Raw genomic sequence first — 14,034 nt, 5'->3', positions numbered from 1 at the left:
TGGGCCATTCATGTTGTTGTTTAAAATGCAGAACCAGGGAATGGAATCAAATAGTTCCAGTAGAGTCCTGTGTGATGAGCTCATTATCACCATTTGATGCTGCTCTCTAGAAGGCTAAGAAATTCACACAATATGACTTAAGACTTGGCAGGGCAGGTAACTGCCCAGGCATCCTTTTCATAATATGCAAGTCTTGCCTTTCTCAGAGAAATAGCATTTTTTTCCTCAAGGAAAAAAATTGGTCTCTACCTCCTTCAAATCCCTCACTACCTGGACCCCACATATCCTCTCTCTCCTTTCTGGAGCAGGAATTGTGGACATATGATCACATGGTTTCATGGCATCAAGACATTCTAATGCTCATAAAGGACGGTCAGTAAGAAAAATCCCCCAAAGTTTATTCTTGAGCAGTAAAGAAAAACATTCTCAGTGACTACCAGTTAGATCAGGCTGGATTCTAGCACTAACTTGAACATCTGGGCAGTTTGAGGAAAAAAAAAAAAAAGTATTGTTAAGGATCTCCATAGCCTTTGTTAGATGGACACAGTAGGATGAGGTTGGGAAAAAAAGGTGACTAATGCTAGCTTTGATATCCCTCTTTTACAGAGCTGAGAAGCCTTTCTAGAAGGGACTTGGGAGAACTTCAGAGGGGAGGGGAACTGTCAGTGTTATATCCCGCTTCTTGGAAACCTGCAATTTGTCAATGGCTTTATTCTTCTGAGATGCTGAAGTTATTTTTTTCTTGTCATTTAAAAATTTTTTTTGGCAGAATGAGATGATTACAGTTTACTCAGAGAACACAGTGCAGGTGGACAGCAAGGTCCACTGTACATTTTCATTTTCAAATTATCCAGTAAGATCCAGGCAACTAGGAAAGATGGCCAACAATAGCTACCACCCATCTACCTCTCCCTTTGTGTTTGTAAACAAAGCAATTGATGGAACTCTTACAGAGCTAGTAACCTGGACCACAGTAGACAGAAAAAAAACACCGTTTTGTTGTTGTTGTTGTTGAAGTAAACATGGTGTGATAATAAAAACTGACACACAAGACTGAAAACCAATTGGATGGCTGGATCTCTTACCTCAAAATCCACAGCAGTAATTGCTGTTGGGAACCTGTGGGGTTAGAAAACAAGCCAAGGAAGATAGTCTAGACCGAACCATGAGGCTGACCTTAGTGTACATAATAGAGCCAATAAACGACATTAAAAAGAGAAAAGGTGATGGGGAAAAACATTCGGGACCACTTGTCTATGGAGTTCACGTCAGTTAAGTCAGGGATCTTCACTTTGAGTTGCGAGGCGCGCCTGCGGATGCGCCCCTTGCCTGGCACCCCGTGCCTGTCCAGTCCGCGCCCGAAGCCCTCGCGGCTGCTCAGCGGCTTGCGGTACTGGATGCTGGCGCTGTCATACGAGTACATGGTGGCCTTGGGGTCACTCACACCCGTGAGCACCTCGGAGCCGCTGGTCTCGTTCCTGATTTCCAGGGTGCTGAGGAGAATATTGCCATGGGCGTCGACCTGAGGGCAAAAAGGACATGCTCAGACACTCACCAAGGGCATTCACAGTCATGCTGTCCTTGTCACAGGGCCACGCATTGATCCTTTCCATTTCGCGTACACTGATCCATTTCAGAGAACTGACTCCATGTGCTCTCTGACAATGAAAATTATCTAATTCATCTGACTGTCTATCTAATCTGCCAATCATCTGTCAATCATTCATCCTGTCAATCTTTTATTTTCCATTAGCTACCTATTACTCATCCTCTATCTCTATCTTCTATCATCAATTTATATCAATAAGCTATCTCTATCAGTCATCTGTCTACCTCCAGAAATTATATATTTTTCTTCTATAAATCTGCCCATCAACTCTGTCTGCAGCTATTAGCCAACCACCCATTTCTTATCTAACATTCGTCTGTCTTCGGTCATCTGTATCAGTCATCAATTTCTATCAATTATCCATCTGTTATCTATCTACTTATCACTGATCTACTAATTATCTATTTTATCTTCTATTTATGATTATGTCTGCCTATCTCTATTAATTACTTATTACAATTATCTATCTTCTATTATTATCTATATACCTATTCTATATCTATTAATTTCTCTATCTCTGACTTTTTGTCTATCATTTATCTACTTCTATCAATTATCTATGTACCATCCACTTGTATGATCTATCTATTGTCAATCTGTTATCATAATCTATCAACTGTCCCTATCTCTATCTATCTATCTATCTATCTATCTATCTATCTATCTATCTGTCATCTATTATTCATTTTCTAATTCATCTTCTATCTTTAACCACCTGTCTACCTATCTTGTTTTAATTTGATTTCTGTTGCTATTAACACAACATTTTGACCAAAACCCACTTGGGAAAGAAAGGGTCTATTTAGCTTAAACTCTAGATTGTAATCCATTAGTGACAGCAGTCAGGGCAGGAACTAAAGGGTAAACTTGGAGACAAGAACCATGAAGGAACTGTGGTTTTTGGCTCTCTTTCTGACCTAATCAGCTTGTTTTCTTACACAGCTGAGGTCCACCTTGGAGGTGTGGTGCTACCCACAGTGGGCCAGGCCCTCGCACACAAACTACCAATCAACACAATGCCTTCAGACACCAATACAGGGAGATCTGAATTGGGCAATTCCTCAGTTCTTCCTTTTCCCCTGGTGACTCTAGGTTATGTCAAATTGATAGTAAAACCTAACCAGCACATATCTTCTGTACCCATTTGCTTTCTGTTGCTGTGATAGAACACTATGACCAAAGGCAACTTGGAGGAGGAACAGGTTTATTTAATCTTGAAGCTTCTAGGTTACAATCCATCATGAAGGGAACGTCAGAGCAGGAACTTAAGCAGGGCAGGACTGGAACCAGGAACTAAACAGAGTGTGGAGGAACACTGCTTACTGGCTTGTTCCCCATGGCTCTCTCAGTTGGTTTTCTATAAATCCAGGGCTACCTTCCAAGAGGGGTACCACCCACAATGGGCTAGGCCCTCCCACATCAATCATCAATCAAGCAAATGCCCCCTCCATTGCCTATAGTCTTGTCTGATTGGCATCTTCTCCATTGAACTTTCCTCTTTTCAAATGATTTCAGCTTGTGTCAAGCTGATGAAAAGCTAACCAGCACAACTGACATCTTGTCAACTTGACAAACAAAATCACTCCTAAACCAATAGCCTTTCCTTTCCTGCATATTCCCAAGATCTCCTGTTACTATCACAATATAAAACATACTTTTACTTTAAAAGTCCCAGAGTCTTTAAAAATTTAAATATTTTAAAAGACCCAGTGAGCTTTAAAAACTCTTTACAAATCCAAAGTCTCAACTATGGGTTCCTATAAAATTAACAAACAACAAAGAAAGAACTCAAATACTTCTTATTCCAAGAGGAAAGAACAAGGACATAGTTGTAATAAAACCAAAGCAAAATCAAAATCCAACAGTATAACTAGATCAAGATCCCTCATCTGGGACTCACAATCCTCTAGGCTTTAGGGCTTAGGCAGCTTGGCTTCTCTGGTGTTAGTCTCCACAACACACCCCTACACAAATCCTGTCTTGTAGGCTCAGCCTTGCTCACTCCACATCTGCTGCTGCTATTCTTTGTGGACATCACATGGTCTTGGCATCTACATCATGCTGGAGTTTCTACTATAGCTGAGGCTGCACTCTCACCTGGTTTCTCTTTAGGGCCTCCAACTTGGCCACACAGTGTCAACCCCCAGCTTCTTTCCACTACCCCTTTAAATCATTGGGTTTCCACCATTACTCAGATTGTCCTATTACCAATGGTGTCTCCAGCCTCCCTTGGTCTCTCACAGTGACAGGCATCAGCTTCTTTCCACAACTCCTTCAATCCTGCAGCTCTCACGCTACCCAAATCAGTAACAAACACATGAGGACTCTTGCACACTACCAGATTTGGCTACCAGCATGTGATGCAGCATTTACCCCTGTGGACCACAGCTTCTGGGTGATGACTCTGAGCAAATACTCCCTTGAAGATTTCAACTCAACCAGACTGGTATTTTCTCCATTACAGTTGGTTTCTTAGTCCTAGCTAACCATGTCAGCTATCCTAGTACAGCAAAGGTTTCACTTTAGCTACGGTCTCTGGTTAATCACAGCTTCTTCTTTATCCCCAGCTGGCAAGATAACAGAGAGTCTCAACTCAAGATATCATATGAACAACCCCTATAGAGTCTTTACTTGCCTCTGAAATTTCCCAAGCCAGGCCTCCATTTTTTTTGCATCTCTTTCAACACTCTTATCTTCCAAGCCTACAGAACAACCCAGCAAGTTGGTTGAACTGAACACTCAATCAATTGCAAAAGAATCACCTTCCCACCTTCAAAGAACTAATATGGATAGGCCCATTACAGCAGTATCCCAGTCTCAGTTACGATTTCTGCACTAGTTTGCTTTTTGTTGTTATGATAACGCAACTTTGGGGAGGAAAGGTTTTATTTCAGCTTATAGTTTATCATGAAGGGGTTTAGGGAAAGAAATCTACACAGGAAGCTTGAGGTGGGAACTGAAGTAGAGACCATGGAGGAACCATACTGATTATTGGCACATACATTTGCAGTGTTTCAAAGGGCCTGTTTCCCTTTGCCCTAGTGTGTTGTGTGATATTTTGATGCTGTTATGACAAATAAAGCTTGCTTAGAGTCAGAGGGTGGTGCTAGTTACTAACTGATCAAAATTAATCATAGAGGTTTGGAGGACTGTAGACAGAGAGGAGACAGAAAGTAGTAATGCAGGGCTGAGAGAGGATCTCAGCACTTTTGGACAAGAGGAACAGATGAAGTGGGGGTGACGGGTGACTGCTCCATGCTCCTCTGATCTTTCAGGTTCTTATCCTAATATCCGACCCCCAATTTTTTTTTTAAATTTATTTATTAGTTCTAGTTAGGGAATAAGCTTGTTTCACATGTAAGTCCCTTCTCCCTCTCCCTCTCCCTCCCCTTACCCCCATCCCTCCTTCCCCACCCTCAAGCTACCCCCCACCCCATCCACCCACCACTCCCCAGGCAGGGTAGGGCCCTCAACAGGGGCTCTGCAAAGTCCACCAAATCTTTCTGTGCTGGTCCTGGGCCCTTCCCCATGTGTCCAGGGCCAGAGTGTACCCTTCACATGGGATGGGCATTCAAAGTCCCTTCTTGCACCAGGGAAAAATACTAATCCACCACCAGAGGCTCCCTGGAATGCAGAGGCCTCTTTATCGACATCCATGTTCAGCGGTCTGGATCAGTCTTGTACTGACCTCCCCGAGAGCATCTGCCGACCCCCAATTTTTTATTGATAAAGATTTATTAGATTAATGCCTCATGAGTGGGATATAGCTATAGCCTATAGTGTGTGTGTGTGTGTGTGTGTGTGTGTGTGTGTGTGTGTGTGTGTGAGTGTGTCTGTTCACACTACACAGAGTGAGCTGGAATTTGGAAAAGTCATGCCTAAGAAAGTTTGTTACTGAAACTGCATACCTGAAGTGATAAAGATGCATACTTTAGAAGATGAAGAATAGAACACATGGCTTCTAGGTTTGAAATACTCAAGAAAAACATGAACCACAGATTGTTAAGACACGTATCTCATTGAGGTGCATTGTTATATCAGGAATCACTAAGGCATGTTTTCCATCAAATACTAATGGTTTCACCAGAAGGAAAAATTATCATTAGCTGCAGGAAGCTTCATGAAAGCAGTGGCTGGAATAGTCTGGAAGGACGTAGAAATAGCAGAGCAAGGGGTTGGGGGCCGAAGCTGTGTTTTCATCCTATTATTATTATTATTATTATTATTATTATTATTATTATTATCTGATGTTCAATGACCTTGAGTTAGTAAAGATCTTAGCATTCTCATGTATAAAAGGATGATTTCTTCTAGGTCTTTGGTGGTCTCCAGTCTTTGGTACTCTTTGACCATTGTGTATAATAACATTGTAACATAGCATTGTAAAAAATAAAACTTGCAGAACGGAATCCCTCACTTATATTGTATACATTGTAAAGTTAAATTATTATGAGCAGTTAAATCAACAAGTTAAAGACACCAGAATAAGCCAGGAATGCCTGCACGTGCTTCTCATTAAACAGAAGCCAGGGTGTGTTTTATTGTATTTTTCTTAACCTGGTGCATGTACAAAGACATCTAACGCCTCTGGGAGGGAAGTAAATCTTTTAAAGCAGTCTCCATTGTTGAGTTAGAAACCATAGCTTCAAGTGTTTCACACAAAAGAATGAATCCAGTTTTAGAACTTTCTATGAAAGTTGATCGCATTGCTTAATTATTAAATCAACAGCACAGTATTCTTTTTGAGGCACTTTTAAGAAAAGCCACGTAAGAGTCCTTTTAAATTTCCAGTAACCTTTCTTACTAGAATAGGGTTATTGTAAAAGCTGGTGTTATAGACTCTGTGTGTGTGAGCATGCATGTGTGTGCATGCCTCAGTGTGTGTGTGTGTGTGTGTGTGTGTGTGTGTGTGTGTGTGTTAGATATCCACTTTATGCAGCACTGATACAGCTCCCTCCAAAATAAGATTCACAAAGGAAAATGTCCATTGGTTTGTCACATCTTCAGACACATCAAGGAAGTGCCCCGTGCCTTGTCTCATCTGTACTGGATGAAGGCTCCCAAGTTAATGAGGGATCAACATCTAAGTGGAGCATGACTCAGCTAATAGGGTTTTTAAACCTTGAGTCAGATGGAATTAAAGCAAAGAGAATGTGAACACGCTGGATCTTTATGGAAGTGTGGACTATTAGATGTTCTAAAGTATTGCTGATGGTGATAGAACTGTTCAGTGGGATACCCATACCCCACTCTTCAAGTCACCTTAGAGGAAGGTCATTCCTGCATTAATTTCCAGGCACAAGTGGATCAGGATCATGCTCAGCGTCCTGTCTCTTCTCCCTGACCTGCACTGACTATATACTGGGCATATTTAGAAAGAACAGGCAGATGCAGCACTGCCTCATTGGCTTTTCTCCTCCCTTTGATTTATTCGGTTAGGGTGTCATGTTGAACTGCCTCAGTATGGATCTGCATACTACATCCTGATGCTCTTGTATATCAGGATTGTGGTTGCTCATGGATTCTAGTGACTTCAAAATGGGTTTGAGAACTCAGGGAATGGTTGCATTGTATTACCTGTATTCCTCAAAAAACAAACAAAAAACCATACTGATTCTTTTATTATGTTTAGAGAATCATGGAATCAACATCTAGAGAAAATGAGCATTATTACTGGGGCTTCAGGAGGACATATAAGTAAGTAATCCCTCTTTCTTCTACATCAGATAGATTCTATAAAACCAGTTTACATGGCGAATAAAGGGACACAGAGTGTGCTGCTGTAGACATGCAGCCCCAAGGGCTGGCTTTTGCCTCACTCTTTACCAGATAGGCATATTTTCTGTTCCAAAGGAGGTAATTTTAAGAGGAACATGAATAAACAGTTAAAGTGCTCATTCCTTCACCTCCCCCATTTATAGAGTGCCTGCTGAGCTTTGGGCACTGTGCCAGATACTGCTAAAGGACATTATGTCCCTCATTTTGGACATGGAAGGATCTCAATGAATGAAACCCTTAATATTATATTCCACCATCCAAACACTGAAGATGCCCCTCTCCTTGAACTGGCTGTAAATCTTTCACTGAACAAATGGTGTCACCTCTGTTAAACGTAGGCACTCAGTGCTCTTTCTAACTGTCCTTTTCATGTTTGCCCTATTGTAACTCTGGGCCTTTCCACCATCTTTCTCCTAGGTGATCAGGTTAGTTGGAATTGGTAATACCTGATCACAAATGGAAGGACTCAAATATGAAGGAAAACCACAGGAGAGATGGGTATCTGGCTTCTGGTTGCTGATCTCTCTTCATCCTTCCTGCAGCACAGGGCTTATAAACACTTTACTTGGAAATCCTAACTTTGGGAAGATAGTGGTGAACAAAGCAGACAAGGTTCTTAAAGTAGTGGGGCTTACAACCTTATGTTTTCAAGGATAAGCAACAATGCTTTCCTCTCCCAGCATCAATTTGTTTAAAAATCAATATAAAGAGAAAAGTCTTTTAATCTATCATCTATCTGTCTGTCTTTCTATTATCTATCATTCTATCATCTATCTAGCCATCCATCTATCCATCAATCTATCAATTATCTATGTATCACCTACCTCATTTTATTTAGAATTAAGAAGTGTAACCATCATACAAACTGGTTGAATTGTTTTCCTTATCGTCATGCTCATATTTCATCACAAAAGGTGAAAATTCAAAGTGAATTACATTTTCCTATGTTCTCCTGGAATTAACTACAGAACAGGCCAAAACATCTTCTGTAGCAAGATTTAAAGGTCTCTTAATCTAAAAACTGCCAGAGAAGTACTATTTTCTGTCAGACTTTGTCTTGTTCAAACTGAGAAAGGTGCTTAGAACAATAAAGAGATGGAACGAATGAACAAGAAAATTTCAGAACTGGTGGCTAAAACTGTACAGTCATTAATTTGACATGCTAAGTTGTCACTCATCTTTGTGTCATAGTGAAGTGATTTTGTAGCTGTAACTGACATAATTAGTTATTGTAATTAAAGGTAACAGTACTTGATGATGTTAGTGGCCTTAAATTATCACTTGACAGGCTTCAGAGCAAACAGGGGATTCCTAAAGAAGAAGAAACTGTGCCTCAAAACTGTGTCTGTGATTTCAGGATGCTCTACAGATTTTTAATCAAGTTCAGTTTAGTTTCCAGCCGGGAACCTGCTCTACAGAATTGAGACTTGACAGCTCCTCAACTGCCTAAGATAATTCTGTCAAATAATCCTTGCTACATGCTGTTGGTTCTAACCCATTGGTTCTGTTTTTCCAGAGAATCCTGACTGATAAAAAAGGGTGTGCCCAAAAATCCTGAGAGTGGGTCTAAAAGGAGAGGGGTCCAGGAACCAGCAAGATGACAGCCGTGTCTCCTTCTACAGTAACACTAGAAACATTAAACAAATGTTACCGACTTCCTTCTACCTTGGCTCAGGCTCTATCTTATCCTTTCTCTCCCATTGTAAAAAAAAAAAAATCACTACTTACTGTATTTAACCACTTTGAATATTTTCAATATATAAACATAGCAGAACTCATTTCAGTGTAATTGAAGTAAAATACATTCTTGTTGGCAGTGGCAGCTTTAAAGCCTCGTTGAGGCATACCTTCAGGCTCAACTCATGTTGCAAACAGTATGTTACTTCCTTCTTGCTGGCCATTTCCGAAAGAGTCATATATATTAAGTGGTTCTGAACTACAGATCAGGAAGACAGTGCAATGATACTGGATGCTGACTCAGGTTCTCAAGAAGCCCACAGTCTATCTGAAGAAGCTGTCCTGTGTGAGTAGTGGCCTCTATACATTGCCACAGCCTGGAAGGCCACAGCGTCTATGTACTTCTCTCTCTCCTAGGATGTACCACATTTTCAGGCTGTATAGCTTTGGAGCCTCTCCTGGCACTCACTCTATAGACCAGGCTGGTCTCAACCTCACAGCAATATACCTGCCTCTGCCTCCAGAGTGCTGGAATTAAAGGTATGTGCCACCACGGCTGGCTCACTTTCAGGCTCTTAGCCATCATGTCATTTGTACTCACTATATTTCCCAAATCTGATCCTGTGACCTGGAATTCCTTTGCAGGGGCAGGGTTTGGGTGGTTGGGAACTTTGCTCATTTTTTTTTATTTCCTTGCATATCCTGATAACAACCAGCAAAAACAAATACTTTATCATCACTTTGAAAAAGGGAAGATGGCTAAGTATAAACCTACATACATGTAAACAAATATGCACACTTTAAATATACCTTTTTAAATATATTTATTTCAGGAAATAGAAAAAATAATGATGATAAAATGAGGCTACTGGGACTTTCTATAACATTGCTCAGGCAGAAAATATAATTTTTAGTTCCCTCCCCATATCTCTCCTCCTGTGTACTAACAAGGCCAATGACTCCACTTAAACATGTTTTCACTCTGACCGATTCCCTCTACTGTGGCCTCATAATTATCTTCCCTTTTTTAGGAGTGTGGTCCTCCAGTTTCTTCTGTGCACAGCAGCCAGAGTGAGTCTATAAGATGCAAAGCAGGCACTGTCTTCTTTGTTCATTTTTTTAAAGCTTTTTCCAAAGCCATAGAATGAAATCTAAAATTTCATAGTAGTCCACAAATACCATGTATGTACTCCCCATTCTCACTATTGTTTCCCCTGGTCACTATGCACAGGACACTGTGTGTGTATGCATGCATGAGAGAGGCAGGGACTTGCTATGCAGCTTATCTGGTTTCAAAATTGGGATCCTTCTGACTCAGTCTCCCCCCAGTGTTTGGAAGGCATCTGTGGACCACTCTGCCTGGCTCTGGCTTTTCCCACTCCTCTTTCTAAGTCCACAGGGCATTTTACCCACCATTATATGCTTCTGGAGTATTTTTCAGATTGTTGCTAGGCAGGGCTCTCATCCTTTTTTTCTGCATCATGAACTGCCATTCCGGTAGTTTACATAGCTGTATACACACTTTATTTTCTTTAAAAACCTATTTATTTTTTATTTTATTTCATGTCAATAAGTGTTTTGCCTTGTGTCTGTCTGTGGTTTATGGGCCTGGTGCCCAAGGAGGCCAGAAGAGGGCATCAGATCCTCTGCAACAGAGTTTCAGAGGATTATGGACCATCAGGTGGATGCTGGAAACCAAATCTGGATCCTTTGCAAGAGCGTTAAGTACTGTCAGCTACTGAGCTTCTCTCCATACCTTCTATACACATTATTTGATGCTCTCAAAAGAATATGAGCTCAGTTAGTCAGGAGCCAGCTGCAACTCATAGCTATATATCTTTCTGTTCTTTCCAGAACTTAATCTGAGGTGACCTACAGTAGGGACTCAGTTAATGTCTTCAGAAAGAAGAGCCCCAAGCTCAAGCTTTCCATCCTCTCTTTGAACTCTGTTTTAGTTTCAGTGGTCAAACCAAGAGTGTGTGTGAACCAACTTTGAAAACTGTTTTAAAAAATTCTATCCTACTTTATTTCATCATGTGTTAACATTCTACCAGCCTGTATTGCATTTTTTTTCAAGACAGGGTTTCTCTGTGTACCCGTGGTTGTCCTGGAATTCCATTTGTAGACCAGGCTGGCTTCAAACTCAGAGATCCACCTGCTTCTGCCTACCAAGTGCTGGGATTAAAGGCATGGTACCATCACTGACCAGCCCCCAGCCTGTACTTTACACACACAATCCAAGGGTTTTAGTTGCATGTGGTGATGCCTGTTGGTTTGGTCTTTCTGACTACCTTAGTTTCCTTTGATACAAGCACTCTGACATTCCTTTGGTGCACATAGTTAGAGTGGCTCTGATGGCATCCTTTAGACTTCACAGGCATATGTTGCCCTGACTTGAGCGTTTGGTGTTTTCTGTTTTACTCATTAAAAAGACTGAATTCTGCATGACAAGGATTCTTAAGTTAGAAAAAAAATAGGCTCATACCTAGGACTTATTTTGGTTGTCATTTTTGGGTTTAGCATTATTATAAAGTACTTAGGGCCTAAGCTAGATTTATCACGTCAATAATATATATTGACGTGATAAATCTAGAGCTTTTGGGGTTACCATGAGAGAGAGATCTACTGAAAACAATGCCAATATAAAGGAAACTGGAATTAGGGGATTAAGAGGGAGCCTTTCTGCTTACCATGTTTGCTCGTTTGAAAAGCACCTCACAGGAAACTAGAACCAGGGGATAGTTACTAAGTTAGAGTTCTGTCTCACTCACCAAAAGATTCCTTCCTATTTAGAAGGTAAGAAAGTAGATAATAGGAAAAAGAGAGGATAGGGAAAGAGGAGGAGCAGGAAGAGGAGGCAACATCAAAGGAGTGGGAAAGAGAAGGAAAAAGACAAAAATAGTTAGACTCCCAAGAATTCTGGAGATGTGATAGGTTTAAACATGTTTAGGAATAAAAAAAAAAGCGATCCAAGCTATATTTGGGCAAAAGTATGAAGTTTAATGTTCAAGTTGCCAAATAAAGACAGCCTGTTTCATCAAACAGGGTCTATGTGCCAGGCACTCTGAAGTGAGATGCTGCTGAGGAGTGCTGAGGCCCAGGTTCCAAGGCTAGCAGGCATGTTGTGGTGTAAGCATGGATCTTTTTACCTTTGAAATACTCATCTTCACATGCATTTTGGAGACCAACACAGTGTACAGCTTACTTCACATGCAGAGAGTTGCCTGGAAGTATTTGGATGATTTATCAAAAAAGAACAGAAATCAGGGAGAAGAGGCTGGTCACAAAACTGGTATCTAGTTACAGAAAGGAAAGTTCTCCATCTTAATCTTTGGGGATGCAACTGCCCATTTGTCATGAATTTTTCATGGATTCTCCCAGCATTTGGTAGTCTCAGGTCACAGACCACCCCGACATCCATTTCATCCATTGCACACAGCAGACACTGTAGCCAGTATACACAACTAAAAAAGTTTCAGGTTAGTTTAAAAGCATCCCAGAGGCAGCTTGCTCAAAGTCTTGTTGTGCTATGAAATCTGTCTTTCAAAACTCTAAATACCATCCCTAGTTTCCAATGATGCCCAAGGGGTTCATGAATCTACAGTCTTTATCACCTTAGAGATTGAAACTCCCATAATGTCTGGATTCAGCATCTGCACTCATATAAAAAGTGCTTCACTGCAGCTGGTGGAAGTATAAATCAATACAGGGCCTGCACTTTGGAGGTATCAGTCCGGATATCCCTTGCCCTAACTGCCCAGCTTTGGCCATCAAAAGTGATGCCTAATAATGAACAATGTCACTCCACACTCCAGGATAACAAGGCAAATCCTACAGTTCTCTCAAATGAAAAATCTGGGAGACTAGACACATACCAATTAAGTTTAACTTTTAAAAAGCATCCCACAGGAAAGCGGAAGATCATCCAACCATCATATTAAGGGAAATATAATAATTTCTACAGATTTGAATTTAACCACAACATTGCAGTTTTTGAAATAGCACAGTTAACATTCTTTAACTTCTGGGGATGATAAGCTGAGCAGATGACATTTCTTATGGACATATTGCCTCTCTGAGTCTCCAGCTGAGAAGATGAGGAGGTTAGGATTTGCCAAACCCAAGCATTTGCAGGATCATTTTGAGTTGCATGAGATGGTGACATTGCATGTGCTGGATAGTTTTATGTCAACCTGACACAAGCTAAAGTCATCTGAGATGAGGAAACTTCAATTTAAAACATGCCTATAAAAATCAGGCTGTGAGCAAGCCTGTAGGACATTTTTCTTAATTAGTGATTGATGGCATAGGAACAGCCCATTGTGGAGGGGCCATCTTTGGGCAGGTATTCTGGGTTCCATGAGAAAGCAGGCTGAGAAGCTAGGGGGAGCAAGCCAGTAAGCAGCACCCACCCATGACCTCTGGATCAGCTCCTGATTCTAGGTTCCTGTCCTGACTTCTTTGATGATGAACAGTGCTGCTCAAGCTGAATAAATCCTCTCCTCTCCAAGTCGCTTTAGGTAATAATATTTTATCACAGCAAGAGTAACCCTAACTAGGACACTGTGCAATTATTATTCCATCTACATATGAAAAATTCAGTAAAGTCTTAGCCTAATCACCTTTGAAAGTTATTTCTAACAACATATGGCATGATTATTTAGAAAGAATACCAGAGGTTCATATAAGCATGCACGATAAAAACATTATTCAGAGAATTCATTGCCTAGAATGCAAAAGGCCCTGAGTTCAGTCCTCAGCAACACACACACACACACACACACACACACACACACACACACACAGATAAATGAAAAAAAAAGAAATAGTAAGGCAGTTTTGGGCAGAAGCTAAAGTTAGTGGGTTATTGTCTCCTTTTCTCATTTCATATGAAGATGCAAGAATTTAGAAAGCATTATGACATGTCACTCAATAATCTGAATGAGCTCTGAAAACTCTTAATGGAGAAG

At 40.8% G+C, this 14,034-nt stretch overlaps 1 protein-coding gene across 2 annotated transcripts in view; it reads right to left on the bottom strand.

Annotated features, from left to right (window-relative positions):
* Positions 1-1,177: 1,177 nt before the first annotated feature.
* Positions 1,178-14,034, bottom strand: part of Gabrb1 (gamma-aminobutyric acid type A receptor subunit beta1) — a 400,056-nt gene continuing 387,199 nt past the window's right edge. For both annotated transcript variants that reach the window (XM_027390838.2, XM_035453215.1), the window contains exon 9: positions 1,178-1,522. In XM_027390838.2, the coding sequence (XP_027246639.2) occupies positions 1,178-1,522 (345 nt within the window). The remainder of the gene's footprint in view (positions 1,523-14,034) is intronic.

This window comes from Cricetulus griseus, assembly GCF_003668045.3.
Source record: "Cricetulus griseus strain 17A/GY chromosome 1 unlocalized genomic scaffold, alternate assembly CriGri-PICRH-1.0 chr1_1, whole genome shotgun sequence".
In the NCBI taxonomy this organism is placed as follows: domain Eukaryota; kingdom Metazoa; phylum Chordata; class Mammalia; order Rodentia; family Cricetidae; genus Cricetulus; species Cricetulus griseus.
Note: the sequence above shows the minus strand (reverse complement) of the source record. Positions and strands in the feature narration are given on the sequence as shown.